Raw genomic sequence first — 12,232 nt, 5'->3', positions numbered from 1 at the left:
AAGAGGGGTTCCCCACTCTCAGAGTGGAATGCCTCTTATAAACAGAGGGGTCCTCCATCTCTTCCTTGCTGCCTCTTGGAACAGGGGTGAGGAACATATATGGCCTGCAAAATCTTGCTGGAATCCAGCTCCCATAATTCCTGTCCAGAGCTGATAGGGGTTCAAGTCCGGCAATAACGGGAGGGATCCAAAAAGAGGCATGGCTTGCTCTCAGAAGGGGGTGCCTCATCTAAGCATTCTTACGCAGCAAGCAATGCTGTTTCTTAGAAGCTGGTGGTGGGGTTCTGGTGACGGCAGCACAGGAAAGGGGAAGCACTCTGCCCATGCTCAGGGGCATGGCCTTGGTCACATTTTTTTAAGGGTCCAGAACAGCCCTGCTGGACTAGACTTTGGTCTATCTCATCCAGCATCCTTTTATCAGCAGCAACGCAACCGGATGCCGCAGAAACCTGCAAGCAGGGCGTTGGAAATAACAGCACTCTCCTGCATTGCGGGGGGTTGGGCTAGATGACCCTTGGGGGTCTGCTAATCTCTGATCAATCTGCAAAGAAACTACATCAGTTTAAAGAACGAAGGAAAACCAAGCACAGGCCGCTTCTGGAAAAGAAATGCCACACAGAGTCAAAAAATTTAAAAAAACCAATATCCAACAGATTTAATCATCCCAGCACCATAAGATATATATGCAAATGCAGAATAAATTATGCAAAGCAAGAGGAACTGGAGGTAGGCTGACTATGCATGAGGAGGTGTCATCGGTGTGGGACCAGCATTATTAGCTTGGTCTAAGGAACAAGAGATACAGCAGTCCTGGTCAGCGGTGGGAGAAGGGTGAAGTCTGGTGAGCAAAGGAGGGTGATGCCAGCGGTGGGAGGAGGGTGAAGTAATTGATGGGAAAGGAGAACGGGGAACAGCCGGGCAAGGAGAGGCGAGCTCAATGGCGGGAGGAGGAGGAGGGGAAAGCGTGCTCCGGCCTGGCACCCCAGCCACCGCCACCGAGCCAGCCCCTCTCTACCGACAGCCGCACTCCTCGGCCACCATGTCGGGGTAGGCCTTCACCTTCATGCCTTGGTCGTTGGTGAAGGTGACGATGACGCTCCTCGAGTACCTGACGGGGACGCAGCAGGGGGCTCTCTCGAGGGGCAGCCCCTGCTCCTGAACCCGCAGCAGGAAGAGCGTGTGCGAGTAGAAGTCGGGGACGCGGGACGACAGCGGGAAGCGGCAGGGCCCAGCGCAGTTGTTGGCGTCGTACCACTCGGGGAAGATGATGTACCCCGTGGACACCAGCTCGATTCTCAGCTTGCGCAGCCGGCAGTAGTCCTCGCGCTCCTGGGTGCTGCGGTTGGCCCGGGGGGCCGCCTTCCGGGACTCCCGCCAGCGGGCGCGCAGGGCCTGCAAGGCTTTGAGGAGGAGCAGGCTGTGGATCTTCCGCCGCCCGCGAGAGCCGTCTGCGGTTCCCTCGGGATCGCCGGCACCGGGGACCCCGGGAGGGTAATAGCAGAACGCCAGGAGGCCGTGGAAGAGAGCCTTGTGATCCCGGAAAGACGGGAAAGCCGCCAGCTCCCGAATCACTTCCCGCATTTTCTGCAGCAGTTGCCAGAGCAGTTTGCCCTCCAGCGCCCAGTGCGCCAAGTGGCTCTCCATCAAGGCCTGGCTGTTTTCGGGGAACAAGACCACCAGGGGGTCTTCGGACTGCACCAGCCGCTCCAAGGCCACCTTCTCGGAGAGGTTGAGCACCCGGTGAGGGAGGGCTTCCATGGTGTCAAAGTTCAGCCGGAGCTGCGGCCCGGGGGTCGGCGGTGGCTCTCCGGAAGGGCTCAGGACCTTGTTGACGAACTGGGAGAGAGCGGCGAGGAAACGGCCGGTGCTCGAGGGTGCTGGGTGGGCGGAGGTGGTGTTTGGCTGGGCGGCCGGGGAGGGCTGCACATCGGCCGTGGCAGACGTCGGGGATCCACTGCGGAGACAAGGGCGTCAGAAGGGCAGCTGCATCAGGCCAATGGCCAAATACTCCATAGAACCTAGGGGTCCAGATAGACTGCCTCTGGACCTGGAGGTTCCATAAGGACAATCCTGCTGGATCAGGCCAAAGGGAGACCCGCCAGCCTGATTCGGGCACCAGAGCAACTCCTGCTATTCCCATGCACTTTGAATGTGCACTATGGGCGCAGCCAGAGAAAGGAGGGAGAGAAATGCATGGACAGAGAGCCCTCCCTTTTGAGCAAATCAAGCACAGCCCTCGGCGGGGAGGAAAGGGGTCTCACCTGGGGTTCAGGTAAGGGACCACGTCCAATTTGCCGTTGGCGGCGAGGAAAGATGAAGAGGGAAGAATGACTGGAGCGACTCGGGGTCTCAGCCTGGCCAGGAGCAACACAGCCGGAGTCATGCGGGTGAAGCACTTCGGGTCGAAACCGAACAGGAGGTTTTGGGTTTCGTGTTGGGAGAGGCCGGTGCCTGCAAGGGAGGCAAAGAGGACGAGGAAAGGGTTTGCTTCCTGCAGAGCAGAACAAATGGAAGGTGTCCTGAGCATGGACAGAGTGCCCTCCCTTGTCCCTCGGTTGTAGCTAATACTGACCCCCTCCCCCAATTCCTGAAAAGATGGCTGCTGCTATTATCATTATTGTTTTCTGCTGCTATTATTTAATATTATCAAATGAGAGGCAGTGTGGTGTAGTGGTTAGAGCACAAGACTTGGAAGACCAGGGTTCGAATCCCCCGCTCAGCCACATGCAGCTCAGTGGGAGGGACCAGCCACTGCCTCTCTGCCTGTCCTACCTCACAGGGCTGTTGTGGGGATTAAAGCGTAGAATTGTAGAATTGGAAGGGACCCTCAGAGATGGGCATAAATGCAACGTTCACCTTTGTAGAATCAAAAACTGTAGGGTTGGGAAGGGACCTTTGTGGGTCCTCTAGTCCAACCCCCTGCAATGCAGGAATCTCAGCTACGGCATCCGTGACAGAGGGCCACCCAACCTCTGCTTAAAAACCTCCAAGGAAGGAGAGAGTCCACCAATTCTATGATTCTTTGAAAATAAACAACTTATGTCAAATAAAGTAATATTAAATAACCCGTCAGAATATAATAGTACACAGTAAAATTAAACACCGGCAAATAATAATTAAACAGAACTTCACTCTTAGCGATCACAATAAACAATTTCCGAACTATAATCAATAAAATTAACAGTAAGTCACGGTGCAATGCAAATTGGGAAGCAAAGGCACGAAACTTAAAAAGTTATTTTTTAAAAAAACATTTCCCTGAACTCCTCTTCTAAGCCCCATGTAACGTGGACAGAGGCTTTACTCCCATGTAAGGATTGCAACGTGGTGAGGATTGGGATGGGGCCTTTGTGATCTCAGATACAGATGATGCCAAAGCATGTTATGCATTTTAAAGGATTTATTTTGATGAACTTTTAATACAAGACTGGAGGCCTTTTTTTGGACTGTTTGGAAAAGCATTAAAACCAAGTGAAACCGCAGGCAGGATCCGGGAGGGGAGCAGCGGATGGAAAATGATAAAGTAATTGCATTACAGGGATTTTTGTAACAGTGGTGCCTCGCAAGACGAAATTAATTCATTCCGCGAGTCGTTTTGTATTGCAAAAATTTCATCTTGCGGTTTTCCAATGTAAACAAAGCAAAGCAAGAAAAAAAAGCAAAACAAATCGTCTTGCGAGTCAACAAAAAGATCGCAAAACGCTTTCGTCTTGCGCGTTTTTCGTTGCGCGAGGCATTCGTCTTGCCGAGGTACCACTGTATAATGCAAAACAAAAACATGGTGGAGCTGGAAGTGAACACATTAAATATCTATTGAATTTGAAGTTAATTTGGAAAAATTTGGAAATTCAATAAAAATACATATTGGGAAGGGAATTTATTTTGCATATACTTGCATGCTATGGAGAGCGCAATCCTGAGCGGGGCTCAGGATGAAAGCCCACCCCGCAATGCTTGGCTTGCATGTCAAAGGTTTGTTTCTATTTTATTTCATGCAATTGGGGTCATACCATTGCTGCTCTGGCGCTTGATTGCCAAGGAAACCTCAAAGCTGAGCTGCCCCAGGGAATGTCTGCCTGACATCGCCGACCCCTGAAGGACAAGGTACTGGGTTCTGCTGGAGAGACAGACGACCTGTGGGGTGGAAATGAGACAGCATCCAATATCTGCAAAAATGGCTAAAGGCAGCAGCTCCCGAGGCACATAGCATCACCTCCGCTAGGCAGAAGTTCAATGGGTGACGCCTCTCTGCCGATGGCTTCCTCTAGAATTCCGGGTTGCCCAAACTCGGGTCTCCAGCTGTATTGGGACCACAACTCCCATCGTCCCTAGCTAGCAGGACCAGCAGTCAGGGATGATGGGACTTGTAGAATCATAGAATCATAAGAGTTGGAAGAGACCACAAGGGCCATCCAGTCCAACCCCCTGCCAAGCAGGAAACACCATCAAAGCATTCTTGACATATGCCTGTCAAGCCTCCGCTTAAAGACCTCCAAAGGAGGAGACTCCACCACACTCCTTGGCAGCAAATTCCACTGCCGAACAGCTCTTACTGTCAGGAAGTTCTTCCTAATGTTTAGGTGGAATCTTCTTTCTTGTAGCTTGAATCCACTGCTCTGTGTCCGCTTCTCTGGAGCAGCAGAAAACAATATTTCTCCCTCCTCTATATGACATCCTTTTATATATTTGAACATGGCTATCATATCACCCCTTAACCTTCTCTTCTCCAGGCTAAACATACCCAGCTCCCTAAGCCGTTCCTCATAAGGCATCGTTTCCAGGCCTTTGACCATTTTGGTTACCCTCCTCTGGACACGTTCCAGCTTGTCAGTATCCTTCTTGAACTGTGGTGCCCAGAACTGGACACAGTATTCCAGGTGAGGTCTGACCAGAGCAGAATACAGTGATACTATTACTCCCCTAGATCTAGATGCTATACTCCTATTGATGCAGCCCAGAATTGCATTGGCTTTTTTAGCTGCTGCATCACACTGCTGACTCATGTCAAGTTTGTGGTCTACCAGGACTCCTAGATCCTTTTCACATGTACTGCTCTCAAGCCAGGTGTCTCCCATCCTGTATTTGTGCCTTTCATTTTTTTTGCCCAAGTGTAGTACTTTACATTTCTCCCTGTTAAAATTCATCTTGTTTGCTTTGGCCCAGTTGTCTAATCTGTTAAGGTCATTCTGAAGTGTGATCCTGTCCTCTGGGGTGTTAGCCACCCCTCCCAATTTGATGTCATCTGCAAACTTGCTCAGGATGCCCTTGAGCCCATCATCCAAGTCATTGATAAAGATGTTGAATAAGACTGGGCCCAAGACAGAACCCTGTGGCACACCACTAGTCACTACTCTCCAGGATGAGGAGGAGCCATTGATGAGCACGCTTTGGGTTCGGTCAGTAAGCCAGTTATCTGTTGGATTTCCGCAGGGCTGTGCTGGCAGAGCAAGTAAATAACAACAATAATAAGTGAAATTCAAAGCACTGCCCTCATTTATGTTTCTTAAAGTATCAGTTTAGGAAAAACAGGGCCCGCCAGGAATCTATTTAGGTCAGCTGGGAGGCCTGCACTTCAGCACTTTATGCTCACTGGTAGTATGATCCTGGACATGGAAGCTCTATTTCAGGCATCCCCAAACTTCGGCCCTCCAGATGTTTTGGACTACAATTCCCATCATCCCTGACCACTGGTCCTCTTAGCTAGGGATCATGGGAGTTGTAGGCCAAAACATCTGGAGGGCCGCAGTTTGGGGATGCCTGCTCTATTTCATTCATTCACTCAGCTTTTATTGGCACAATTCAGACAATAAAATCATAAAAGAGAGGGGGGGAACCATGCATAAGACATTGGTGATCGAGGTCTATTAAACACGTGAAACGTATAAAAGAATTAGTAGCCACTATTAAGTAAAATTATGTTGTTTCAAATTTGACCTTAAAAATCTCCGCTAAATATCCTAAAACAATCTCAAGTAGATCTGGGTATATCATGATCCCTCAACAGATATCCATGATCCCTCAACAGATATTGGATTCCAAATTCTTTGCAAGTAGATACTTTAAGCTTCAAAAGAGTCGCCAGTAGGTCTCTCCTAAGAGTCTCGAAAAGAGGGAAGTCCAAAATTATACGGTATATCGTATCTGGCATATTCATCCCACCAGAGCAAAGTCTATTCTGGAAGGGGATTTTCCGAAACCTTCCAGGCAGTACAAAGGAGGGGAATGCATTTGGACAGGCTAGCGTAATAACACTGCGATGCAAAGGGGTATCTAAATTATAAAAAATAGTTGGGTTCTATTTCCCTGAAACGGCAGCTGGCGGACTATCTCTCTCCATGAAATGGGCATGTCGCTTTAGGACTGGGAAGACCCTCGGGTTCAAATCCCAACGATGCTCACCTGGTTACCTTGGGCCTTGCCTACCTCACAGGGTTGTTGTGCAAGGATAAAGTCCGAAAGGCGCTCTATACATCTCACCTGGAGCTCCCCAAAGGAAAAGAGGAGCGTCTAGAGCCAGGAATGAAATAATAATTCACCCCCACTTCCAACAATTCACCTCCCCAATCCCCATTTGCATACCTGTTTAGGATGGAGACCTTCCCCTGCCACCAGGAATTTCTCTGGGGTCCCAACACCCCCCGATTCCTTTCCGCCTTGGTAAAATATCAGCAGGGCCAGCTGCAGGGACCTCAGAAAGCCCCCGGCGTCCTCCTCGTGGAAGGTCAGCTGGAAGAGGAGTTTGGTTTCAGCCTCCCACTTCACTGCAGGAAGGAAACCGGAGAATCAGACAGGGACCTCCTTTTTCATCCTGGGACAAGGGAGACCCTCACTCCTGCCATTATTGGTGTACCAAACTCCAGCTTAAAAACGCAGCTCCAGGGGGGGGGGAGCCAAAAATCTTACACTGGGCACTTGGTATCGCTCACTCTGCATTATGAGAAAACCATGCATCACTTGAGATCTCAATGAGGACTAGCACCTCCCGAAACTAATGGTTCTCTCCACTTCATTATAAAATGAAATAACAAAAGCTTGCCTGCCTGCCTTTTAAAAAAGCAACAGGCAATCCTAATCACACTGCCTTGACAGTACACCCAACCACCCAACACCCAAGTCAAAACCCTGATGTCATCCCGAGACTAAGCTCCAGCCGAGAAGTACTGCACACCCGAAGAACCAGGCAGCATGCGTTGTAGCGGGCCGACTTATTCGGCTCTCTGCATTATAGCAAGTTGTTGTGTGTGTTTTTCTGGCGAAATTGCCATCGTTGGTCCTGAACAGAGGCAGGGAGAGAGAGAGGAAGACACGGTGAGTACTGTAATAAAAGGTCGCAGTGCATGCAGCACTTTCTGCCCCGTATCCTCTGTTCTTCAATATATTCTGTTCTTTTCGGGGAACTGAATAGATTCTATTCTTCTCCCATCAAATTCCCACTGCTGGCCCTGAACTGAGGCATACCGAGAGAAGGAGATAGCATGAGACCTGTAACAAAGTGTGTGGCGTGTGGGGCTTCTCAGCCAGGGCATCCCATCCCAAACTCTTTCACAATATGCCATTCCACTCCCCTCTCCTCCTCATCCGCCTCCATTCCCCGCTCCCCAACACACACTGGGGTTTCCAGTGTGCACCCTCAGCCTACAGAAGACATTGCGGGGGGCAGGCTTCCTGGGGCACTTTAAATTTGAGGGGTTCCTCCAATATTTGGGGTTCATCCCAAGCCTGTCAACACTTCCCCCTTGTGCATTGGGTGGTTCTGTTTTGGCTGCATAGATCACTATTTACTCTTTACTAGAAATCAGAAAATCTCATAACTAGATCCCACCATTGCGGAAACCAGCTGGGAGGAGTGAGACTAGAACAATCTAGCGCAGCCTCTCATTGGCTCTGCCTCTGCCTACTCTTTGGGGTCCCTGCTTCCCGCCTCGCGAGTCCCCAATGGGCACCAGCAAGCAGTGGCGCTAGCTGGAGAGAAAGAGATCAGACCTTGCCTGAGTGACCCAGGCGCTAGCTGAACCCGAGCTAGACTACTGCAACACACTCAGGGATGGGGCTGCCCTTGGATACGGCCTGGAAACTTTGCATAGGGGAGGGATCAGAGATGGTCCCACCAATCCCGTAAGAAGTGTGCTGTCTGACAAGGCGCTTGCAAAGTTGGCACTGCCCATTAAAGCTCCGAGAAAGGGAAGAGGAATCTCCGAGAAAGGGAAGAGGAATCTCAAGCTGGGAGACTAAATCTGGAGGTTTTCTTAATAATAATAATAATAATAATAATAATAATAATAATAATAAATTATTTATACCCCGCCCATCTGGCTGGGCCTCCCCAGCCACTCTGGGCGGCTTCCAACAGAAAAACAAAACACAGTAATCTATTAAACATTAAAAGCCTCCCTGAACAGGGCTGCCTTCAGATGTCTTCTAAAAGTCTGGTAGTTGTTTTCCTCTTTGACATCTGTTGGGAGGGCGTTCCACAGGGTAGGCGCCACCACCGAGAAGGCCCTCTGCCTAGTTCCCTGCAACTTGGCTTCTCGCAACGAGGGAACCGCCAGAAGGCCCTCGGTGCTGGACCTCAGTGTCCGGGCAGAATGATGGAGGTGGAGACGCTCCTTCAGGTATACTGGACCGAGGCCGTTTAGGGCTTTAAAGGTCAGCACCAACACTTTGAATTGTGCTCGGAAACGTACTGGGAGCCAATGTAGATCTTTCAAGACTGGTGTTATGTGGTCTCGGCAGCTGCTCCCAGTCACCAGTCTAGCTGCCGCATTCTGGATTAGTTGTAGTTTCCGAGTCACCTTCAAAGGTAGCCCCACGTAGAGCGCATTGCAGTAGTCCAAGCGGGAGATAACTAGAGCATGCACCACTCTTGCTAGACAGTCTGCAGGCAGGTAGGGTCTCAGCCTGCGTACCAGATGGAGCTGATAGATGCCTGGGTGTCAAGAGCTCCTGCTTATAATCCCTACCTACGAAGCCAAATAAGAGCATCAGAAGACCACAGCAGCAGGATCAGGCCAATGGCCCACCTAGTCCTGCATCCTGTTCTCACAGCAGCCAAATACCCCTAAGAACCTAGGGATCTCGATAGACTGCCTCTGGACTGGGAGGTTCCGTAGAGACGCAAGAGCCTCTTCTCACAGTGGCCAGTCTGATGCCTCTTCTGGGAAACTGGATCCAAGCATCAGAGCAACACTCTCCCCTCCTGTTGTTTGCAGCAACTGGTATTCCTGCATCGCAGAGGGTTGGACTAGATGACCCTTGGGTCCCTTCCAACAATTCTATGATTTTATGATATTCAGAAACACTGCTGCCTCCAGTCAAGAGAGGAAGAGCAAAGCAGCATGGCTACTTGTCATCTATAACACCCCAAACTTGTCCGAATCCCTTTCGAAGCCATCTGAGCCAACTAGGAAACCTGCCCTGAATCACTGGGATTCCTGCGAGTTCTAGTGTTCGGGAGGGAAACTTTTCAATTTCCCACTTTTTCAACGTCATGGATCCTTTTATCTATCATGTTGCCTCTTCCTCCAAACAAAAAAGTCCCAAATGCAGATCCTAGGAAACTTGCTGCATCCCCTTGACCATTTGGGCTGCCCTCTTCTGAACCTTTTCCAACTCCCTTTTGAGGCGAGGCACCCAGAACCCTTCACCGCGTTCCAAAGGTGGCCGCACCGTCAATTTGCAGAACGGCATCATGACCCTTGCAGTTTTGTTTTCAATTCCCTTTCCCAATGATCTGAAGTGTGGAAACAAATCGGTGCTCGTGAATTAGAGCTCTCACGCAAATGGACACCTACCTTCTTCCAGGTGTAGCCACAGAAGCCTGTTTTCGCCCGGGTCGTCCAGGTGAGCGACGACCCGTTGCAGAGAGGCCAGGACACCCCGGGGCACATCTGTGGGGCAGACCCCAAACGCCTCCATATCCTCCTCGCTCCAGATTGACCCGCTCAGCGCCTTCAGGAACTTGCTGTCGTAGCTGGTGAGGAGACCCACAACCTCCAGAGGACGGCGGCTCCATTCCCCAGCCTGGTGCACCTTCACCCTGCAAACAGGCCCCTCGGGGTCTCTGTGGGGCCTCAGCCGAAAGCTAGCCCTGTGGGGCCACAGACCTAAGGGCCCGTCCCATTCTGCGTCCGTGGGAGATAGGGCCTCCACTGTCATCCTGGGGTCCCCAAAGTCCGACGTGCCCAGGACTTCTTCCTCTTCTGGGGGATTGGGCCCCACAGATTCCATGGGGCTTGGAAGCTCAGGCCCTTCTTCTGCTAGGATCTCCTTCCCAGGCGCAGGGATAGACTTGATCATCAGCAGGAGGCTCAGGACGACTCCGATAACAGAATGCATGCTTTGTCTCGGGGTGCTTCTAGGAAAGCTGTTGGAGACCAGCAGCGAATGGAGGCATCCTTTGAAAGAGGGGGTGGAGGAAGTGTCCAGAGAGAGAGAGAGCGAAACGGCAGGCGAAGAGGTGTCTCGAATTCTCTCCTTTCAACCCGGCTGTCCTTGAATCAACAATGCAGTGTTCTTCCCTGGAGAGATTCTTGGAGGAGGAGGAGGAGGAGGAGGAGGAGGAGGAGGAGGAGGAGGAGAAGGTTGGCTCAAAGGAATCCTTCTCTGTTCTATTTTCAGCTGCTGGTTATCTCCAAAGGCCGGACGCTTTCGCAGAACTCAAGCCACCCAGATGGTTGCAACCTTGACTTAGCAATCTTCTTTATTCCTGCAGCCCCAAACCGGAGGAAAACAAACGAGACGGGTCCCCCCCTCCCACCCCGAGAAACGGTCCCAAGATGGACATGTCTGTCTAAGGACGTCCGGAGAGCCCAAAAGGCTGGACCAACCAGGGGAAATAATAATAAGTTATTTATTCCACCCATCTGACTGGGTTCCCCAGCCACTCTGGGCTGCTTCCAACAGGATATAAAAAACAAAATAAAACATCAAATTTTAAAAACTTCCAGATACGGGGCTACCTTCAGATGTCTTCTAAAAATCAGATACAGTGGTACCTCTACTTACGAATTTAATGCGTTCCGAGCGCACATTCGTAAGTTGAAAAAAGTTGTAAGTCGAATCCCATAGGAATGCATTGGGAGAACAAATTCGTAAGTAGAAGCAACCCTATCTAAAAATTCGTAAGTAGAAAAAATCCTATCTAAACCAAGATGGCGGACGGAGCTCCATTCATAAGTAGAAACATTCATAAGTAGAGGTACCACTGTAGTTGTTTATCTCCTTGACATCTGACGGGAGGGCGTTCCACAGGGTGGGTGCCAATACCGAGGAGGTCTTCTGCCTGGTTCCCTGTCTCCTTGCATCTCACAGTGAGGGAACCACCAGAAGGCCCTCAGAGCTGGACCTCAAGTGTCTGGGCTTTACAAGGCGAGCAGAGATGCTCCTTCAGGTATACTGGGCCAAGGCTGTTTAGGCCTTTCAAGCTCAGCACCAAGACTTTGAATTGTGCTTGGAAACATCCTGGGAGCCAGTGTAAATCCTTTAGGTCTTTGGTGTTATATGGTCTTGGCGGGCACTCCCAATCTAGCTGCCTCATTCTGGATTAATTGTAGTTTCTGAGTCACCTTCCAAGGTAGCCCCACGTAGAACGCCTTGCAGTAGTCCAAGCGGGAGATAACCAGAGCATGGACCACTCTGGTGAGACACGGCAGGCAGGCAGGGTCTCAGGTGGAGCTGGCAGAGAGCCCCCCTGGATGCAGAATTGACCTATGCCTCCATGGACAAAATGACCCCCAGGCTGCACACCTGGTCCTTCAGGGACACAATTACCCCACTCAGGACCAGCGAGTCCCCCCAAACCCACCCACCCCTTGTCCCCCAGAAACAGCACTTCTGTCTCATTGGGATCCAACCTCAATTCATTAGCTGCCATCTACCTAATGGACAATGCCACAATGGCTTCAGAAAACTTAGGGAAACGCTGGGTGAAATCCCATGGACAGAAATACTAAAAGGGAAGGGAGTTCAGGATGGTTGGGAGTTTGTTAAAAGGGAGATATTAAAAGCACAACTTCAGGCAATACCAATGAGACGGAAACATGGAAGGTGCCTAAAGAAGCCAGGGTGGCTATCTAAAGAACTTTTATCTGAGTTAAGATTTAAAAGGGATATGTACAAAAAATGGAAAAAGGGAGAAACCACCAGAGAAGATTTCAAACAAATAGCCAGCACGTAGAACAGGCACCCCCAAACTTCGGCCCTCCAGATGTTTTGGCCTACAACTCCCATGATC

The 12,232-nt window shown here is 50.5% G+C and overlaps 1 protein-coding gene across 1 annotated transcript; it reads right to left on the bottom strand.

Annotated features, from left to right (window-relative positions):
• Positions 1–969: 969 nt before the first annotated feature.
• On the bottom strand, positions 970–10,728 carry AMH (anti-Mullerian hormone). The gene is made up of 5 exons (XM_060275232.1): positions 9,792–10,728; positions 6,580–6,761; positions 3,994–4,134; positions 2,262–2,587; positions 970–1,954 (listed from the first exon to the last, which is right to left on the bottom strand). Exons 1-5 carry the CDS (start codon positions 10,333–10,335, stop codon positions 1,012–1,014), a joined length of 2,136 nt encoding a protein of 711 aa, XP_060131215.1. The 5' UTR covers positions 10,336–10,728; the 3' UTR covers positions 970–1,011.
• Between the last annotated feature and the right edge of the window lie 1,504 nt (positions 10,729–12,232).

This window comes from Zootoca vivipara, chromosome 6 (assembly GCF_963506605.1).
Source record: "Zootoca vivipara chromosome 6, rZooViv1.1, whole genome shotgun sequence".
NCBI classification, from domain to species: Eukaryota; Metazoa; Chordata; class Lepidosauria; order Squamata; family Lacertidae; genus Zootoca; species Zootoca vivipara.
This window is presented reverse-complemented; position numbering and strand designations above follow the sequence as displayed.

What these genes read in the sequence shown, in the direction of transcription:
- AMH (XM_060275232.1), bottom strand. Translation starts at nt 10,335, where the DNA reads ATGCATTCTGTTATCGGAGTCGTCCTGAGCCTCCTGCTGATGATCAAG. An exon ending in AAGGTCTCCATCCTAAACAG is followed by an intron (nt 4,135 to 6,579) that starts GTATGCAAATGG and finishes TCCACCCCACAG; the next exon opens with GTCGTCTGTCTCTCCAGCAG. An exon ending in ATGGTATGACCCCAATTGCA is followed by an intron (nt 2,588 to 3,993) that starts TGAAATAAAATA and finishes CCATCTTTTCAG; the next exon opens with GAATTGGGGGAGGGGGTCAG.